Source organism: Puma concolor, chromosome D2, assembly GCF_028749965.1.
Source record: "Puma concolor isolate L17-30 chromosome D2, mPumCon1.1.hap2, whole genome shotgun sequence".
Lineage (NCBI taxonomy): Eukaryota > Metazoa > Chordata > Mammalia > Carnivora > Felidae > Puma > Puma concolor.
The window spans coordinates 8,978,860-8,997,254 of NC_141677.1; the positions used below are offsets into that span (position 1 = coordinate 8,978,860).

The 18,395-nt window shown below is 38.5% G+C and overlaps 1 protein-coding gene across 1 annotated transcript in view; it reads left to right on the forward strand.

Moving 5' to 3' along the window:
• LOC112851513 (uncharacterized) overlaps nucleotides 1–18,395 on the forward strand; it is a 47,698-nt gene extending 29,303 nt beyond the window's left edge. The window contains exon 5 of the mRNA XM_086679553.1: nucleotides 15,589–18,395. Within this exon, the coding sequence (XP_086535679.1) occupies nucleotides 15,589–17,915 (2,327 nt within the window). The 3' untranslated portion in view covers nucleotides 17,916–18,395. The remainder of the gene's footprint in view (nucleotides 1–15,588) is intronic.

An 18,395-nucleotide genomic window follows, 5' to 3' on the forward strand; every position in this document is an offset into this window, starting at 1 on the left:
GACATCTTAGTAGAAATCCTAGGTAATGCAACAAAACAGGGGTATGAAAGGTGACAAGGGAAGAAATAAAACTCTTCTTTTTGCAGAGATTCGATTGTCTAAGAATCCTAATGCGGCACACTCCTACAACATAGAAGTCATTTATAGGAAGGTTGCCGGATACAAGCTTAATATTCAACAGGCATTTGCCTTATTAATATTTTAGTTGTAGTTGTCTTTTTATTGGTGAGTTGTAAGCGTTCTTTACATATTCTGTATATCAGTCCCTAATTAGGTATATTGTTTACAAATATTTTCTCCCGTTTTGGCGTTGTCATTTTACTATCTTGGCTGTGCGCTCTGCAGCAAAAGAGTTTTTTGTTTCATGAAATACAGGTTATCTGTTCTATCTTTTGTCACTGTTGGTTTTGGTATTGTATCTAAAAGGGTTGTGTCTATCCCAAGGACAAAAACATTCATTCTTATATTTTCCTTAAGTAAATAGTTGTTACATTTAGGTCTGTTACCCATTTTTGTGTATGGTATGAGGAACGAGTTTAATTGTTTTGCATGTAGCTATCCAATTGCCTCAGCATCAGTTGTTGAAGAGGGTGTGTATGTGTGGAGGTGTCATTTTGATGATAAATCATTTTGATACACACGCGCGCACACACACACACACACACACACACACACACCCATTTCACATACCCCCAAACCCACACCTCTGACAACCACCAGTATGTTTCCTGGATCTATAAAATCACTGTATTTGTGTTTTTATTTTTCAAATTCCATTTAAGTGAGATCATTCGGTATTATTCTTCCTTTGTCTGACTTCTGTGACTTTACATAATGCCGTCAGGATCTATCCATGGTGTCCCCAAATGGCAAGATTTCATTATTTATTATCGCTGAATAGTATTCTACATGTATATCATGTTTATAAGATATGTATACAAAATATATACATATGTAAAATGTATGTACTTTAGTATACATAACGTATATAACTTAATGTATGACTATTTATACATTCTTCATTTATTTGTATAGTAGCACAGTGAAGAAATGTGTGTATGTCTTTTCAGGTTAGTGTTTTCATTTTTTTCAGATAAGTACCCAGAAGTGGAATTGCTGGATCATATGATAGTTGTATTTTTAATGTTTTGAGGAACTAACTACCATGTTGTGTTCTATGGTGGCTTCACAATTTACCTTCCCACGAACCGTACCCAAGGGTTTCCTTTTCTTCACATCCTTGTAAACAGTGGTTATGTCTTTTCTTTTTGATGATAGTCATTCTAATAGCATGAAGTGATACCTCATTGTGGTTTTGGTTTGTACTTCCCTGATGATGTAGTGTTCCTTTTCAAGTACCTGTTGGCCGTCTGTATGTCTTCTTTGGAAAAATGTCTATTCATATCCTCTGTCCATTTTAAGTCAAATTTGATTTTTCTTATTGAGTAATGTCAGTTGTGTTTTGGACATTAACCCCTTATCAGATAAATGGTTGCAAATAGTTTCTCCCATTCAGTGGATTGTCTTTGATTTGATTGATGGTCTCCTTTGCTTTTTAGTTTGATGCAGTTCCACGTGTTGCCTTTGTATTTAGGGTCAAATACAAAAACTTACTGCCGAGATTGATGTGTAGCCTACTGCCTGTTTTCTTCGAGGACTTTCATAGTTTCAGGTTTTGTGTTCCAGTCTTCAATCCATTTTGAGTTAGAGTTTGTGTATGGTGCAAGATAGCGGTTTAATTTCACTCTTTTGCATGTGGCTGTCCGTATTTCCTAACACCATTTATTGAAGTGGTGACTGTCCTTTCCCTATTGTATATTCTTGCCTCCTTTGTCGTAGAGTAGTTGACTTAGATGTGGGTTTATTGCTGGACTCCGTGTTCTGTTGCATGGATCTGTGTGTCTGGATTTATGCCAATAGCATATGGTTTTGATTACAGTAGCTTTGTGGTATAGTTTGAAATCAGCAAGCATGCTACCTTCTGCTTTCTTGTTTCTTCTCAAGACTGCTTTGGCTATTCAGGATTTTTTGTGTGGGCTCCTGGCTGGCTCTGTTGTTTAGTGTCCAAGTATTGATTTCAGCTCACGTCATGATCTCATGGTTCATGAGACCGAGGCCTGTGTTGGCATCTGCGCTGACAGTGCAGAGCCTGCTTGGGATTCTCTATCTGCCCCTTTCCTGCTCACATGTATGTGTCTTCTTTCTCTCAAAATAAACAAACATTAAAAAAAAAAAAAAAACAACCTCTTGTGGTTCTACCTACAAATTTTAGTATTATTTCTTCTAGTGTGAAAATTGCTATTGGTATTTTCATAGGGATTGCATTGAGTATGTAGATTGCTTTGAATAGTAAGGACATTTAAAAAAACCTTTTTTTTAAATGTTCGTTTCTGAGAGACGGAGAGAGAGCATGAGTGGGGGAGAGGCAGAGAGACAGGGAGACACAGAATCCGAAGCAGGCTCCAGGATCTGAGCTGTCAGCAAAGAGCCCACTGCAGGGCTCGAACTCATGAACCATAGGATCATGACCTGAATTGAAGTCAGTTGCTTAACGGACTGAGCCACCCAGGTAGCCCAGTAAGGACATTTTAATGCTAATCTTCCAATCTAAGAGTATAGTATATCTTTCCAGCTGTTTGTATTGTCTTCCATTTCTTTTATTGGTGTTTTCTAGTTTTTAGATTACAGATCTTTTTCCTTCTTGGTTAAGTTTATTCCTAGGTATTTTATAATTTTTGGTGCAATTGGAAAGGTAAATATTTTCTTAATTATTTATTATCATTATTATTTTGTTATTAGTGTATAGAAATGCAGCAGATTTTTATATCTTGTTTTTTCTTTTTATTCTGCAATCTTAACCTAATTCATACATCCATGCCAACATTTTTTTGGTGGCGTCTTTACGGTTTTGTATATATTATATGACTTCACATAGTGGTAGTTTCACTTCTTTAGCAACCTGGATACCATTTATTTATTTATTTTTGTTCTCTGATTTCTGCAGCTAGGACTTAATTCCATTACTGTGTTGAATAAAAGTAGGAAGAATGGGCATCCTTGTCTTGTTCTTTATGTTAGAGAAAAAGCTTCTAGTTTTTCCCCATTGAGTATGCTGTTAGCTTTTGTTTTTTTATATATGGCCATTATTCTGTTGAGGTGCGTTCCCTTTAATCCCACTTTGTTGAAGGATAACCTTATGATTTTTTTCCTTTATTTTGGTAGTGTGTGTCATGTTGATGGATTTGTGGATGTTTGACCATCCATGCGTGCCTGTAATAAATCACACTTGGTTACGGTATATCTTCCTTTTAATGTATTGTTGCGTTAAGTTTGCTAATATTTTCTAGCATCTGTGTTCATCAGGGATATTCTGTCATGTTCTGTTCTTGTAGCATCATTGTCCGGTTTTGGTATGATGGTAATGCTGGCCTTGTAAAATGAGTTAGGAAATGTCCCTCCTCTTCTATTTTTTGGTGGAGTATGAGAATGGTATTTTATTTTAGGTGATTTGTGGAATTCATCAGTGAAGGTGTTTGGTCCTGGGCTTTATTTGGTGGGTGTGGGGAGGGGGCTTTATTTTTAGGGAGGCTTTTTTTCCTGATTCAGTTTCCTTAGTATTAATTGGTCTGTTCAGATTTCATGTTTTATTTCATCATGATTCACTCTTGGTAGACCATTTTTCTAGAGATTCATGCATCTCATCTAGAGTGTCAAATTTGTTATGACATAATTGTTCATAGTAGTCTCTTAAAATCCTTTGTGTTTCTGTGGTACGAGTTATAATATTTTATCTTTTCTGATTTAATTTATTTGAGTCCTCTTTGTCTTGGTTAGTCTAGTAAAAATTCAGTTTATTTTGTTTGTCTTTTCAAGGAACCAGCTCTTAATTTTATTGATCCTTTCAGATCATATTTCATTTATTTCTGCCCTGATCATGATTATTTTCCTTCCTTCTGCTAACTTGGGTTTCATGTCCTTGTTTTTTTCTAGTTCCTTGAGATGTAAGGTTAGGTTTTTTGTTTGTTTGTTTGAGAAGTTTCTGGATTCTTATTGTAAGTGTTTATCACTATGAATTTCCATCTGAGTACTGCCTTTCCTGTATCCTTTAAGTTTTGATATGTTGTATTTCCATTTTTATTTGCCTCAGGGTATCCCTTGGTTTCTCTGTTGACTCATTGGTTGTTCAGGAGAGAGTTGTTTAGTCTCCACATATCTGTGGATTTTCCAGTTTTCTTACTGGTAATTGATTTCTAGCTTCATGCAGGAAAGAAGCTTGGTTGGGTTTGGGTCTTCTTAAATTTGCTAGGATTTGTTTTTTTGTCTTAATATATGGTCAGTCCTTGAAAATTGTTCATGTGTACTTGAGAAGTTTTCTTTGTGGATGAAATGTTTGTATATCTCTGCAAAGTCCATCTGGTCTAATGGGGTATTTCAGGACAATGTCAATTTTAAAATGACAACAACTGAGGATTGAACGTATTCTAGTGCTCTGTGTTTGTATTTTCCCCTCCCTATTTTATGGTTTTGATGTCAATTCTTGTATCTTTTAATCTTCTGTATGTCTTAACTAATGATTATAAGTAATTACGGTTATTTTTTGTACTTTGGTCTTTTATGTTTCATACTGCTTTTGTAAGTGATTAACCCACTATCTTCACTACATTAGGATGTTCTGAATTTCACTATAGTTTGTTTTTACCAGTGAGATTTATACTTTAATATGTTTTCGTGTTACTAATTTGTATTCTTTTGTTTCAACTTAAAGAAATCCCTTTAACATTTCTTGTGAGGCTTTTCTGGTGTTGGTGAATTCTGGCTTTTGTTTGGGAAACTTATTTGTCCTTTGATTCTAAATGAGAACTTTGCTGTGTATTGTTGTCCAGTAAATATTTTTCTTTTCCCATTCTTTGAATATACCATGCCACTGCCTTCTGACTGGAAAAGTTTCTGCTGAAGGATCTGATAATCTTATGAGAGTTCCCTTTTCTGGAAGCAGTTGTGGATTTTTTGCTACTTTTAACATTCTCTCCGTGTCTTTAATTTTTGGCACTCCATCTCATAATGTGTTTCAGTGTGGGTTTTTTGAATTCATCTTACTTGGAAATTTCTGAGCTTCCTGGATATGGATTTCTTTTTTTCCGCCCAATTTGGGGAAGTTTTCGGCTCTTATTTCTCTCAGTGAATTTTCTGCCCCTTTCTTTTTCATCCCCTTTTGTGATTTCTATAATGCAAATGTTGGTCTGATGTATATTGTCTCATATGTCTCTTAAGCTGTGTTCACTTTTCCCCCTGCTCTCACTGGGTGAGTTCCATTGTCTGACTGCAGATTACTGATTCATTCTGCCTCATTGTTCTGCTATTGAATTCCTCTAGTATTTGTCAGTTGTCTTACTGTATTTTCTGTTTGGTACTTTCTGGTACTTTCTTCTTGTTGAGGTTCTCACCGTGTTCATCCGTTTTCTCCTGAGTTCGATGAGCATCTATATGACTATTATTTTGAACTCCTTATTAGGTAAATCACTTGTCTCCATTCCATTAAGAACTTATTCTTAGGTTTTTTTCTTGTTCTTTCGTTTTGAACACACATTTCTTTGTGTATTTTTCTTGATTCTCTGTGTTGGTTTGTGTTCATTAGGTAAAACAGCCACCTCTCCTAGTATTGGAAGAATGGCCTGGTGTAGGTGATGAAGCTTATCATTCGACCCTGACTTAGCTCTTGGTTGCCTGTCAAATTTTCATGGTTGTCTAACCAGCCTCTTTTATTTGTAGTGGCTTTCAGTAGTTGAGGGTGTTCCAAGACCTGTCACTGTCCCAAGGGGAGGATCTCACTCAGCATCTAGATTCAGCGTGATTGGAAGGGAGATCTTCAGATGGTATCTCTTAAAGTATGCAAATATGTACAGTCCTGTGAGACCGGAAGCAGAAGTGATGCTGGCCACCAGAGCTGGGGAATCTAAAAGTGTGCACTAGGCAGTAGGCGCCCAAGTATGGTGGAGGAGTATACACACTGCTTTCCAGAAGACACTGGCGAGCTGGAGTGAGGCAGAGGGAGAACGCGGAGAGAAGATACCCTCCAGCTCGAGTGAATCAGAGGGAGAGTGCATTATTGGTGCTCACTTGCCATTGTCGGATGATAAACCAGCCTTGCGTTAGTAGGATAAATCTCACGGGGTCTTTGTGTGTAATCCTCGTAATGTGTTATTCGATAACATTTGCTAGTATTGTGCAGAGTATCTGTGGGTCTGTATTCCAAAGATGTTGCTCTTAGTTGTTTTAGACATTGAACTGTAGTTGTCTTCTCTCATCATGTCTGAGTTTAGTGCCGATGTAATATAAGGCTCATATAATTAGGGGGGAGGTGTTCTTTTCTATTGTTTGCAGGAGTGTTTGAATAATCAATATTAATTATTACTTAAACGAGTTTAAAAATTCACCAGTGAAACCATCTGGACCTGGGCTTCCTTTATGGGCAGTTTTAAAATGACTGCAGTGTGTTTACTTCTTACACTTTTTTTCAGATAGCTTATTTCTTCTTGAGTTGTTATATTTTTTCCGATTCTAGGAATTTTTGTATTTCAGCCAAGTTATCAAATTGGTTCAAAACATTCACTTATATTTTGTTTTTGTAGCGTAGAAAACATTCCAGGTTTGTAATGTGAGTATATTCTATCCCTAGCGTGTGTACCATCTTTATTCCACAACTTCAGTAATTTATTTTTTTTAGAAACATTTATTTGTTTGTTTTTGAGACAGTGTACATGAGAGTGAGCAGGTGAGGGGCACAGCGAAAGGTGGACAGAGAATCCCGAGCAGGCTCCACGCTGCCAGCACAGAGCCCAATGCAGGGCTCAGTCACGTGAATCATGAGATCATGATCTGAGCCGAAATCAAGAGTTGAATGCTCAACTGATTAAGCCACCCACCCAGGCGCCCCATAACTTCAGTAGTTTGACTCTTATGTCTCTTATTTCCATGTCAGCCTAAATACAGTTTAGTCAGGCTTATTGATATTTTAAAAGAGTCATCTATTGCCTTTCTTTGCTGGTTTATTAATTTTTACTTTTCTCTCATTTCCTATCCTTGCTTGCTTTCAATTTGTATTGCTTTTCTCCCCCGTTGTTCTCAGGTGTACAAGGCAGGTTATTGATTGGATCGTTCTCGTTTAATATGATATTGTAGGATAAATAGTCTTCTAAGTACTGTTTTCTGTTTGTCTCATAAGATTTGGTATATTTTGTCTTCTTTTTTACTCAAAAGTGTTTTCAGTTTCCTGAATATTGTTTCCCTCTATTTTATTCAGAAATATGTTATTTAATTTCCAATTGTGAGTTTTCAAAATTCCTTTATATGATTGATTTATAATTTCCTTCCATTTTGGTGTGAGAACCTTTTAAAATGTATTTTTGGGAACCTTTTGTGTGTACTTTTGAAGAATGTGCAATCTGCTCTTTTTGAGTGGATTGTCTTATATATATTTGTTAGTCTGGTTACTTCATAGTGTTTTTTTATCTTTCTTTTTTCTCTTATTTGTATTCTATCCCTTGTTTTATCCATTACTTAATGGAGGATATTAAAATCTGTAATTGTTGATGTGTGTATTTTTGCTTCGAATTCTCTCAGTATTTCTTGAGACTCATCGTTAGTAGCGTATAATTGCTTGGATTTTTGTCTCCTTTATTGATGGACTGTTTTCATTATGTAATGTCCCACTTCATCTCTAATTATGTATTTTGTGTTAAAGTGGATTTTGTCTGATATTAGTATAGCCTGTCCAACCTGCTTGCTGATGCTATATACTTGATTGATCTTTCTCTGCTTTTAAAATTTTCTACCTATTTGTGCCTTTGAATACAGTGTGTCTTGTAGATACCATGTGTTTGAATTTACATATTTTCTACAAGCTGACAATTACTGCTTTTTAAAAAAAAATGGTTTTTTACATTTATTTATTTTTGATAGAGACAGAGCAAAAGTGGGATGGGGAAGAGAGACAGAGACAGACAGACAGACACACACACACACACACACACACACACACACACACACACACACACACACAGAATCCGAAGCAGGCTCCAGGCTCTGAGCTATCAGCACAGAGCCCGACGCGGGGCTCGAACTCACAAACCGTGAGATGATGACCAGAGCCAGAGTCGGACGCCCAACCACCAAGCCACCCAGGTGCCCCTATGCTTTTTGATTGGATTTCTAAATCCATTCCCAGTTTTCTGTTATTGGTACGGCTGGATTTACTCCTGCCATATTACGTTTTGACATTTATCTGCCCTACCCAGCCTTATGACCCTGTAGTTCTTTTATATTACTGCCTTCATTTTCATTAAGTGAATATGGTTTAGCATAATATTTTAATTCTACGGTGACCATTTCACTCAATTATTTTCATGATGGTTGTTATTAAAATTTACCTAAGAAATTCACCCTATCACCATACTTCAGGTTTATACTCCCTCATCTACAGTGAATTATAGAAAGGTCATTCATATGTAATTCGACTTCTTCTACTCTATTTTTGTGAGGTTCCTTTTGTACATAGCAGATCTGTATATGTTTAAATTCCAGCAATACATTTTTGAATTCCTACTTTATATAATTGGATGTCTTAAAAAGAAACTGAGAGAAGAAAGGATAGCAAATATCTCTTTGTGGAGTTCATTATATTAACTTTCTTATTCACCATTTCTGCTTCATTTGCTACTGTGGATTCCGGTTACCATCCATGGTCATTTTCTCACCCCAGTTTACCTTTGTTTTTCTGCCTCATTTGCCTTATTGTCAAATACATTTATTTCTACGGTTACAGACCCAACAGTATAGTTATATACATAAAGATTGTTGCATGGCCTTGGCCAAATGGTTAGAAGAAATACTTCTTTATCCTGTCTTTTAAAATAGTTACTTTTATCTACAATCTTTGTGGATTTGAAGTAATGACTGGGAATTTATGGGTTAATTTATATCGCCTTCAGTTTTGAAAGCAGTGCTGTTATTTTGGTTGACTGTTTTGGGGTTTTTTGTTTTGTTTTGTTTTTGTTTGTTTTATTCCCCAACACACTGTGTCATCCTACCTCCTGGATTCTGTGTTTCTGATGAGAAGTCAGGTGGTCATCTTACTGGAGTTCCCTTGTATGTGATGAGTTGTAGTTCTCTTGAGACTTAAGAAATTTTTTTTCCTCTTTGCTTTTTAATATTTTTACTGTGATGCTTCTTGACGTGGATCTGTTTATCCCACGTGGTGTTCGTCTATCATTTTGTGTTTGAATATTCTTTTTCTCTAAATTTGCAAGATTTCACCATAACTTTGTTGAATAATTTTTCTGCCCCCTACCGTTTCTTCTCTTCTTTTGATATTCCCATTATGAGTATGTTGGTGCAGATAATGGTATCTTTCATATATTTGAGGCTTTGATCAGTTTTCTTCATTCTTATTTCTTTCTAGTGTTTAGATTGTATTATACGTTTACTAATTCTTTCCTCTATAACATTCAGTAAACTGTTGAGCCCATCTAAGGAATTTACAGTGTAGTTGTTGTAAATTGTCAAATTTAGAATTTTCACTTAATTCTTTTCCTTTTTTTTATATTTTCTGTGTTACAGGGTATCGACACTACCTTCCTTTATTCCGTAAATGTGGTTCCCTTTGTTTTTAGTTTATTTTTGAGAGAGAGAGAAAGAGAGAGACAGAACATGAGCAGGGGAGGAGCAGAGAGGGAGAGACAGAATGCAAAGCAGGTTCCTGGCTCTAAGTCAGCACAGAGCCCCATGCGGGGCTCGAACTCACAAGCCATGAGATCATGACCTGAGCCGAAGTCGGACACTCAACCGACTAAGCCACCCAGGCGCCCCAGTGTGGTTCCCTGTTGAACATGTTTATAATAGCTGGTTGGAGGTCGGCTAAATCCAGTATCCAGACCCTCTCAAGGACAGTTTGTTGCCTATTGTTTCTCCCACGTATGTGAAATTTTCCCGTTTGTCTTGTGAACCTGTAATTTTGGACGAAAGCATATTTTAGATATTTTGTACCGAGTCTGATAGGGCTTCTTGTTATTTTTGCTTGCTTATGTATTTGTTAAGTGACTTGACTGTATTATTTGGCTGAAGTCTTTTCCTCTTGCAGTGTACTGTTGGCTGATGTCTCTTGTCAGAGGGCTCTGCCTTGGGCAGTGCACATGGTTCGTAGAATGGCAGTCGTGTTGAGAGGGTGCTCTTTGAGTGTGTCTATGATGATTAATTCTGGGTGTCAACCCGAGTGGCCTCAGGGATGGCCAGACTGGTAAAAGTGTGTCTTGAGGGGTGTTTCTGGAAGCAGCATTTGACTCAGTAGACTGAGTAAAGAGATCCACCCTCACCATTATGGCCAGATATCCTCTAATTCGTTGAGGATGGAATGGAACAAAAGGCAAAGAAGGACAAATTCTCTTTCTCTTTTTGCGCCGGGACGTCCATCCTCTCTGGACAGAATCAGTGCTCCTGGTTCTGGGGCCTTCAGGCTCTGGGACTTACACCACCAACCCTCTAGTTGGCAGGCCTTTCATCTTTGCTGGGAGTTACACCATCACCTCCCCTAGTTCTCAGGCCTTTTGAAATACAGAAATACAGTTGGCTTTCCTGGTTCTCCAGCTTTCAGACAGCAGACTGTGGGACTTCTTGGCCTCCGTAAGTGCAAAAGCCGGGTCCTTTAATAAACCTCTTCCTTTGTCTGTGTCGCTCTCACACGTACATATAGTACCTGGCTCTGTTTCTCTGGAGAACCCTGATTAACAGTCTCTTTCACTGATCTCTGTGTTAACCTCTCTGCTTCTAATGGTGTCACATTCTGCCCTTAGCCTCTACTCATTGTTGGCTCTTCGCTCAATGTTTCCACCGTTGTCCTGAGTCACACATTCTATAGTTTGGTCCAGTTATGTGAGTCCTTTCAGAGAGTAGTGTGTGAGGCGACTCTTTTGTACTGCCCTTCATGCCACCATTTTTGAGATCATCTCCTGGAAAACACAGTTGGAGGAAATCATTAGAATATCTTCATCTACTATAAGTGTATTTGTGTGAATGGTTCTGGTGGATCGGAACAAATGCAATAGCCTGGGATGCCTCTTCTTTGTCTCTTTGCCTTGTTCCTTCTGGTGTAATGTCTCTTGTGTTCCAGAGGTGCACACGCCACCAGCTGAGTTTGCCAGGAGCCCCCAAAGAACCAGGTTTTTTTTTTTAAATTAATTTCTCTTTTTGTTTGTTTCTTTTTGAGATAGAGCTCACGCGTGAGCAGGGAGGTGCAGAATGAGAGGGAGACACAGAATCTGAGGCAGGCTCCAGGCTCTGAGCTGTCAGCGCAGAGCCCGACCCAGTGCTTGAACCGAGCCCTGACATCATGACCTGAGTTGAAGTCAGACGCTTAATCTACTGCGCCACCCAGTTGCCCCCCAAATTACCAGCTTTTTGAGTTAACACTTGTACAACTGTTTTTCTGTTTCTGTTTTATTAACAGAAGGGATCATGAGGGACCTGGGAAAACTGACCTGGAATGACTCACTCTAAGGCATCCTTTAGTAAATCTACTGGAGCTTAAAGATGAAGAAAAACTTTTATCTATATTATTTATTTCCTTTAAAAAATTTTTTTTTACATTTATTTAATTTTGAGAGGGAGAGACAGAGCACAAGTTGGGGAGGGGCAGAGAGAGAGAGGGAGACTCAGAATCTGAAGCTGAGCTGTCAGCACAGAGCCAGGTGCGGGGCTCAAACTCACAAACCGTGACATCGTGACTTGAACTGATGTCAGACACTTAACCGACGGCGCCACCCAGGCGCCCCTGTATTATTATTATTTTAACTTATTTATTTTGAGAGAGAGAGAGAGAGAGAAGAGTGTATGCGCACTCATGAGCAGGGAAGGGGCTAGAGCGCAGAGGGCTTGAACTCAGACCAAACCGTGACATCATCAAGTATCAAAACAACTTAACCACTTGAGCTCCCTTATCTGTATTATTTTAAGTTTAGTTTTGTATTTCTCTGTTTTTACCTTCATTATTTCCCTCTTTTTGCTTTAACTTCTTTCTTTTACAGTATTGTTGCCTTTTTCTAGTTTTTTTTTGAGTCACGGATTTGCTTCTTTTTCATTCTTTTTCACTGATGCAAGACATTTAATGCTATGAAATCTCTGATCAGTACGTGTATCCCACATAGACTCATAAGTAATATTTTCAGTAGTTTTTTTGGTTTAGAAATTCAGCTTTGTGTTTCCTTTTTCAACAAAGAGCAGTTTACTAGACAGTTGTTTGGTTTTGAGGTCCTGATGGAAGAAGTTTGTTCTTCCCGAGTAAGTTCTAGTTTTAGTGCATTGTTTCCTGAGCATGTTACCTGTATCAGGTTTTTTTTTAATGTTTTTTGTACCCTAGAGTCGTAAGTGTATTTTGTATTAACGTTTTAATATTCGAAAATTGTATATGGGTCATAATACATGTCTTCCTGATTGTTGTCGTTGCATCTCTACATTCCGACATCGTACTCTCTGATCTTTCTTAATACTCTTTTTATCAGTGTGTTTGTTTCATGAATGTTGTTTGGTGTTTTGATACTCCTTACTGTTACTTGTACATTCAAAGTTGTGGATGTTAACCTTGTGCTTTGTTTTTTGTCCTTCCTGATAACTAGATTTTATCTGTTTCCTTATTGTTTCCCTTTGCCTGGAACAATATTGACCATTCCTTTGTTTTTAGCTTTTTGAGTCATTTTCTGTCAGTGTGTTTCCCCTTTGCAGCAGAGATCTGGGATTTGTTTGTGACTCCGTTTGAAGTCATTTTATTAAGTGGTGAGTTAAGCCCATTCACACTTACTACCAGGATTCCTGTCTGGTCTCATATCTGTCATTTTGTTACATTTCATGAGTATCATATTCACTAAATCATTCCGTTTCGTCACTCCTTTTGTTCATTTTGAAGGAGTCCATTAGAAACTTTAGATGTTTTTGTTCTGGTGGTTACTTTTACAGTAATGTCTTTTATACTGGCTTTAGTTGCTCATATCCTTATTTAACCTTCCATTTGGTTTTCAGCTTTTAGTGACCTTTAGAGTGTTTAGTGACCTTCTTTAGACTATTCCATGGCTCTCACTTAGCTTACTGTTATTTCTTCTCCTTTTTCCTGTATCCAGTAGACTTTTTATGTGCATTATTTCTGCTTCACTGGTATATATAGCATTTATACATTACTCTGGTATTCTTATTCTCAACTTTCTTTTGGTCTTAGTCCTACACTGCTCAGCTTTTCTGCCAGTGTTTCCTATCAAATACTGGTTGCTTGAAGTTTGTCCTCTTCTAGAAGGTTCCGTGATTACATTATTACCTGATTTCTTGAATATCTAATATGATTGACCTCTTCCCAGAGCCTGGATACTTTTAAAGGATCATGTGGCTGGATATACAACCCTTGACGTCTACTTGGTTATTTGTTGAAAAGGTTGCTGCACTGACCTCACTTTGTTTATGGGTGACAGTCTCTTGCCCAATCTACATGTTTGTTTGCTTATTGAGACTTGATCTTTCTGTCCAGAGGAGACTTCTTCACTTTTAAGGTTTACAGTTTCATTAAAGCATGTCTTAGGAAGGACTGTTTCAGGTCAGCTTTCCTGATGGAAAAGGAAAGTTCATGGTGGTCCTTAAAATATGAGGGCAAGATCTCTTTTTATTTCTGGGCAATTTTCTTAGATAATGGTTTTTAATACTGTATTTATTCCATTGTTTTCTTTTTTTCTCTTTAGAGACTACAGTCACACATATAATTTTAATTTAAAACATGTATTTTATTATTTTGTAGATCACCTGCTTTATCCAGAACTTTCTCTGTGATCCAATTTTCTTTCTTTGGTTTTATTGTCATTCTTTTTTTTTGCTCTATTGTCATGTCTTTTTTCCATGCTGTTTATTAAAATTTCATTCAAGTCTCTTTTCTCTTCATGCTTCCTACGAGTTGGCCTGAACCGCTCTAACAAAACACCACAGAGTGGGTGGCCTATGTAGCAGAAATTTATTTTTTACTCATCTGGAGGTTGTAAGGCAGGATGAAGGTGCCTTCAGGGTGCCTTCCGGTGAGCCCTCTCTCTACAGCTTGTGGCTCTCTCCTCACATGGCTTTTCTTCTGTGCACACAGGGAGAGCAGGCAAGTGCTGGTGTCTCTTCGGCTTCTTTTTTTTTTTTTTAATTTTTTTTTTTTTTCAACGTTTATTTATTTTTGGGACAGAGAGAGACAGAGCATGAACGGGGGAGGGGCAGAGAGAGAGGGAGACACAGAATCGGAAACAGGCTCCAGGCTCTGAGCCATCAGCCCAGAGCCCGACGCGGGGCTCGAACTCGTGGACCGCGAGATCGTGACCTGGCTGAAGTCGGACGCTTAACCGACTGCGCCACCCAGGCGCCCCTCTTCGGCTTCTGATCAGGAGGTCATTCCTATCCGATAAGTGCTACACCCTGATGATGTAATTCAAACCTTAATTAACCTCCTTAAAGGCTGTGTCTCGGGATGTAGTGACACTGGGGATTAGGGCTTCAGCATACGAGTTTGGGAGGGGGACAGTTGAGCTCATAACCAGGTTCTTACAATTTGAGTCATATTCTAAGATCACTCTGGCCTTTTTACAATTGAATTCTTCACCCGATCAGCCCTTGCCTCCGTAGTTCCCATTAATACTCCCAAGTCCCTTGTGTCGGAGTTCTCGGTGGTCTGAGCTGTCATCTGTCAGAACGAAGATGTCTGCTCCATATTTTCCCTCTCACGGTGGGACTTCTCCTTTGAGGGAGTGATTTTATTTGCATTTAATTATCTATACGTTCTAGGGGCACCTGGGTGGTTCAGTCCGTTGAGCGTCTGACTTCAGCTCAGGTCAGGATCTTAACGGTTCGTGAGTTGGAGCCCCATGTCGTGCTCTGTGCTACAAGCTTGGAGCCTGGAGCCTGCTTCAGATTCTGTGTATCCCTCTCTCTCTGTCCCTTCCTCGCTCACACTCTGTTTCCCTGTCTCTCTCTCAAAAATAAGTATTTAAAACAAAGGACTTTAATTATCTCTAAGTTCTCTGTCTTCCTCTACGTGTAGTTGCCACGGGCTCAAGCTCTTTCTATAGATGTGAGCTCTTTTATCAGTTTCTTCTGTATTAAATGTTTATTTCCTCAGTGGTGGTTTGAAGTCAGTAGTATTTTGTATTTCCCAGTTATGCTGAAGTCACGGGTTGTTGATTGGTTATTTTATTTGCTCTCCTTATGTTGATCCTTAGGCATTTGGAGGATAGATGGAGATGTTCCGAATTTAGTAGCTGCCGTTACTCCTCAGACGTCGGAATGCAGATGTATGCTTGTAGTAGTTTCCTCTCCTTTCTTCCACAATGGCAGGCCTTTTGTTTCTTGTTTCTATTTTCGTATTTTCATGTCCAACAGAAGAAATCGAAAAAATAAGTACTTATAGTTATTTTCTTCCCTGGAGACTAGACAAGAAATCAAAATCCACTAAAACATAGGGCATTTGTATATATGTTGCATTCCAGAGGAAATGCGTTAGTATTTATGTGTACGGTTAATTTTTCTTATCTTTAGAAGTCTGGGAAACTGATCACAAGAAAGGAAGGAGCCGAGAAAACCAGCATAAACCTGTGAGGGAAGTTGCATTCATCAGTAAGAAAACGCTGACCAAGGAACGAGGTAACGTAATAGGAAAACCATTTAACCTGGACACAAATTCGTTTCCTTCCAGAGAGAGCCTCTGTCAGTGTGACTCATATGGAGTGAGTTTCAGCTGTATTTCTGAATTGTGTATCAATAAGAGAAGACGTTTGGGAAAAAAGACTGGTGAATTTAGTGCCTATGGAAAATTGCTACTCAGTATTAAACACGAGAAAACTCCTACTAGTGAGAAAAGTGAATTTTTTAAACATGGAGAAACTTTCAGTCAGGTTGAGGACTCTGTTGATAGTGAGAAGATTCAAAGTGCAGAGCAAAATTTTGAATATTACATGTATCAAGAAACCTTCCCCGAAAAGGCAACATTGAGTACGTACAAGAAAGAGATCACTGAAGAGAATCACTGTGAATGTATTGAATATGGGAGCACCTTCTTTCCTAACTCCTCTTTCCTGTTACATCACATGAATGCCTCCGAAGAGAATCACTGTGGACTGCGTGGTTGTGGGAAATCGTTATGTGTGAAGTCCACCCTTTTGAAACCTCATGGGGCACGTATGAAACCCTCGGAGTGTAGTGAGAGTGGGGATCATTTCCGGGGGGATTTATGCCTTCCACAACTTCAGAAAACTCATAAAGGAGAGAAACACTTTGAATGCAATGAATGTGGGAAAGCGTTTTGGCATAAGTCCCACCTGACTCGACATCAGAGGATACACACGGGAGAGAAACGCTTTCAGTGTGATGAATGTGGAAAAACTTTCTGGGAGAAGTCAGACCTCACGAAACATCAGAGATCACACACAGGGGAGAAGCCCTATGTGTGCAACGAATGTGGTAAAGCCTTCAGCCACAAGTCAGCCCTCACAATACACCAGAGAATACATACAGGGGAGAAACCCTATCAGTGTAGCGCATGTGGGAAAACTTTTTACCAGAAGACAGACCTCACCAAACACCAAAGAACACACATAGGGCTGAAACCCTATGAATGCTATGAATGTGGGAAATCCTTTTGGATCAATTCACACCTTATCCTGCATCAGAGAACTCATACAGGGGAGAAACCATTTGAATGTCCTGACTGTAGGAAATCTTTCTGTCGGAAGGCATATCTTACACAACATCAGAAAACCCACGTAAAGGATAAGCCCTACAAATGTAATGCATGCGGGAAAAGTTTCTACCACAAGTCAGTACTTACCAGGCATCAGAAAATTCATACAGAGTTAAAACCTTATGAATGTTGCGAATGTGGGAAAACGTGTTTGAAGTCTGACCACATGGTGCATCAGAGAAACACAGGGGAGAAACCCTTTGTGTGTCCTGAATGTGGGAAATCCTTCAGCCGTAAATCTACCCTGTCTCAACATCACAGGACACATACAGGGGAGAAACCGTTCGAGTGTCATGAATGTGGAAAAATCTTCTATAATAAATCGTCCCTAAGTAAACATACTAGGATACACACAGGGGAGAAACCCTACGGATGTAATGAATGTGGGAAAACTTTCTGCCAGAAGTCTCAGCTCACTTATCACCAGAGAATCCACATAGGTGACAAACCTTATGAGTGTAACCAATGTGGAAAGGCTTTCTGTTATAAGTCAGCTCTAATTGTGCACCAGAGAACTCATACAAAAGAAAAGCCCTATAAATGTAATGAATGTGGGAAGTCTTTCTGTGTCAAGTCAGGACTTACTTTACATCAGAGAAAACACACAGGGGAGAAACCCTACGAATGTAATGAATGTGGAAAATCTTTTGTCCAGAAGTCTAGGCTCACTCAGCACCAGAGAATGCACATAGGAGAGCAACCCTATGAATGTAATGAATGTCGAAGGGCTTTCTGTGATAAATCAGCTCTAAGTGTGCACCAGAGAACTCACACAGAAGAAAAACCCTATAAATGTAATGAATGTGGGAAATCTTTCTATTTGAAGTCAGGACTTCTTATACATCAGAGAAAACACACAGGGGAAAAACCCTACGAATGTAACCAATGTGGGAAATCCTTCATTCATAGGTCTTCTCTCACAGTGCATTATAGGGTTCACACAGGGGAGAAATCTTGTCAGTGTAATGAATGTGGGAAAATTTTTTACCGTAAATCAAACCTTGTTAACCATCAGAGGTCACACACAGGCGAGAAGCCCTATGAATGTAACACATGTGGAAAACCCTTCTCTCAGAAGTCAAACCTCATTGTACATCAGAGAACACACACGCAAGAGAAACCTTAGGATTGCAGTGGGTCTTAGGAATGTTGAGGTGTGGTTCATCAGTCGCTCCGCTTCAGAGAACTCACGTTGTAGAGGAAGCAATGTTGATGTTCTGAATGTTGAATAACTTTCGTCCACAAACTGGCCTTATTTTACCCCGAAGTAGACTGCAACACATAAAGGACAGTCTTGTTAAGGAACATTCCTTTGAATGTCCCTAGCAAATGCGGGCATAGAACCTTGAAGATGTTTTGATTTTATAAGATTTGTTTTTAGCTAAAATACAAAGTAGGTTATGTTAATTTCTATTAAGGAGAAATCTTTCAATTTGAGACAAAGAGCTTGAAGATTGTCTTTAGAGGTAATATAATATTGGAAGTTGTGTTTTGGTTTTGATGCCTTATTACTTTAGGCAACATAAGAAGTTGTAATTTTTAGAGGAATATTGTGCAGTGTACAACAAAAAAATGTAAAATGAAACAATAAACTGAAAACAAGTAA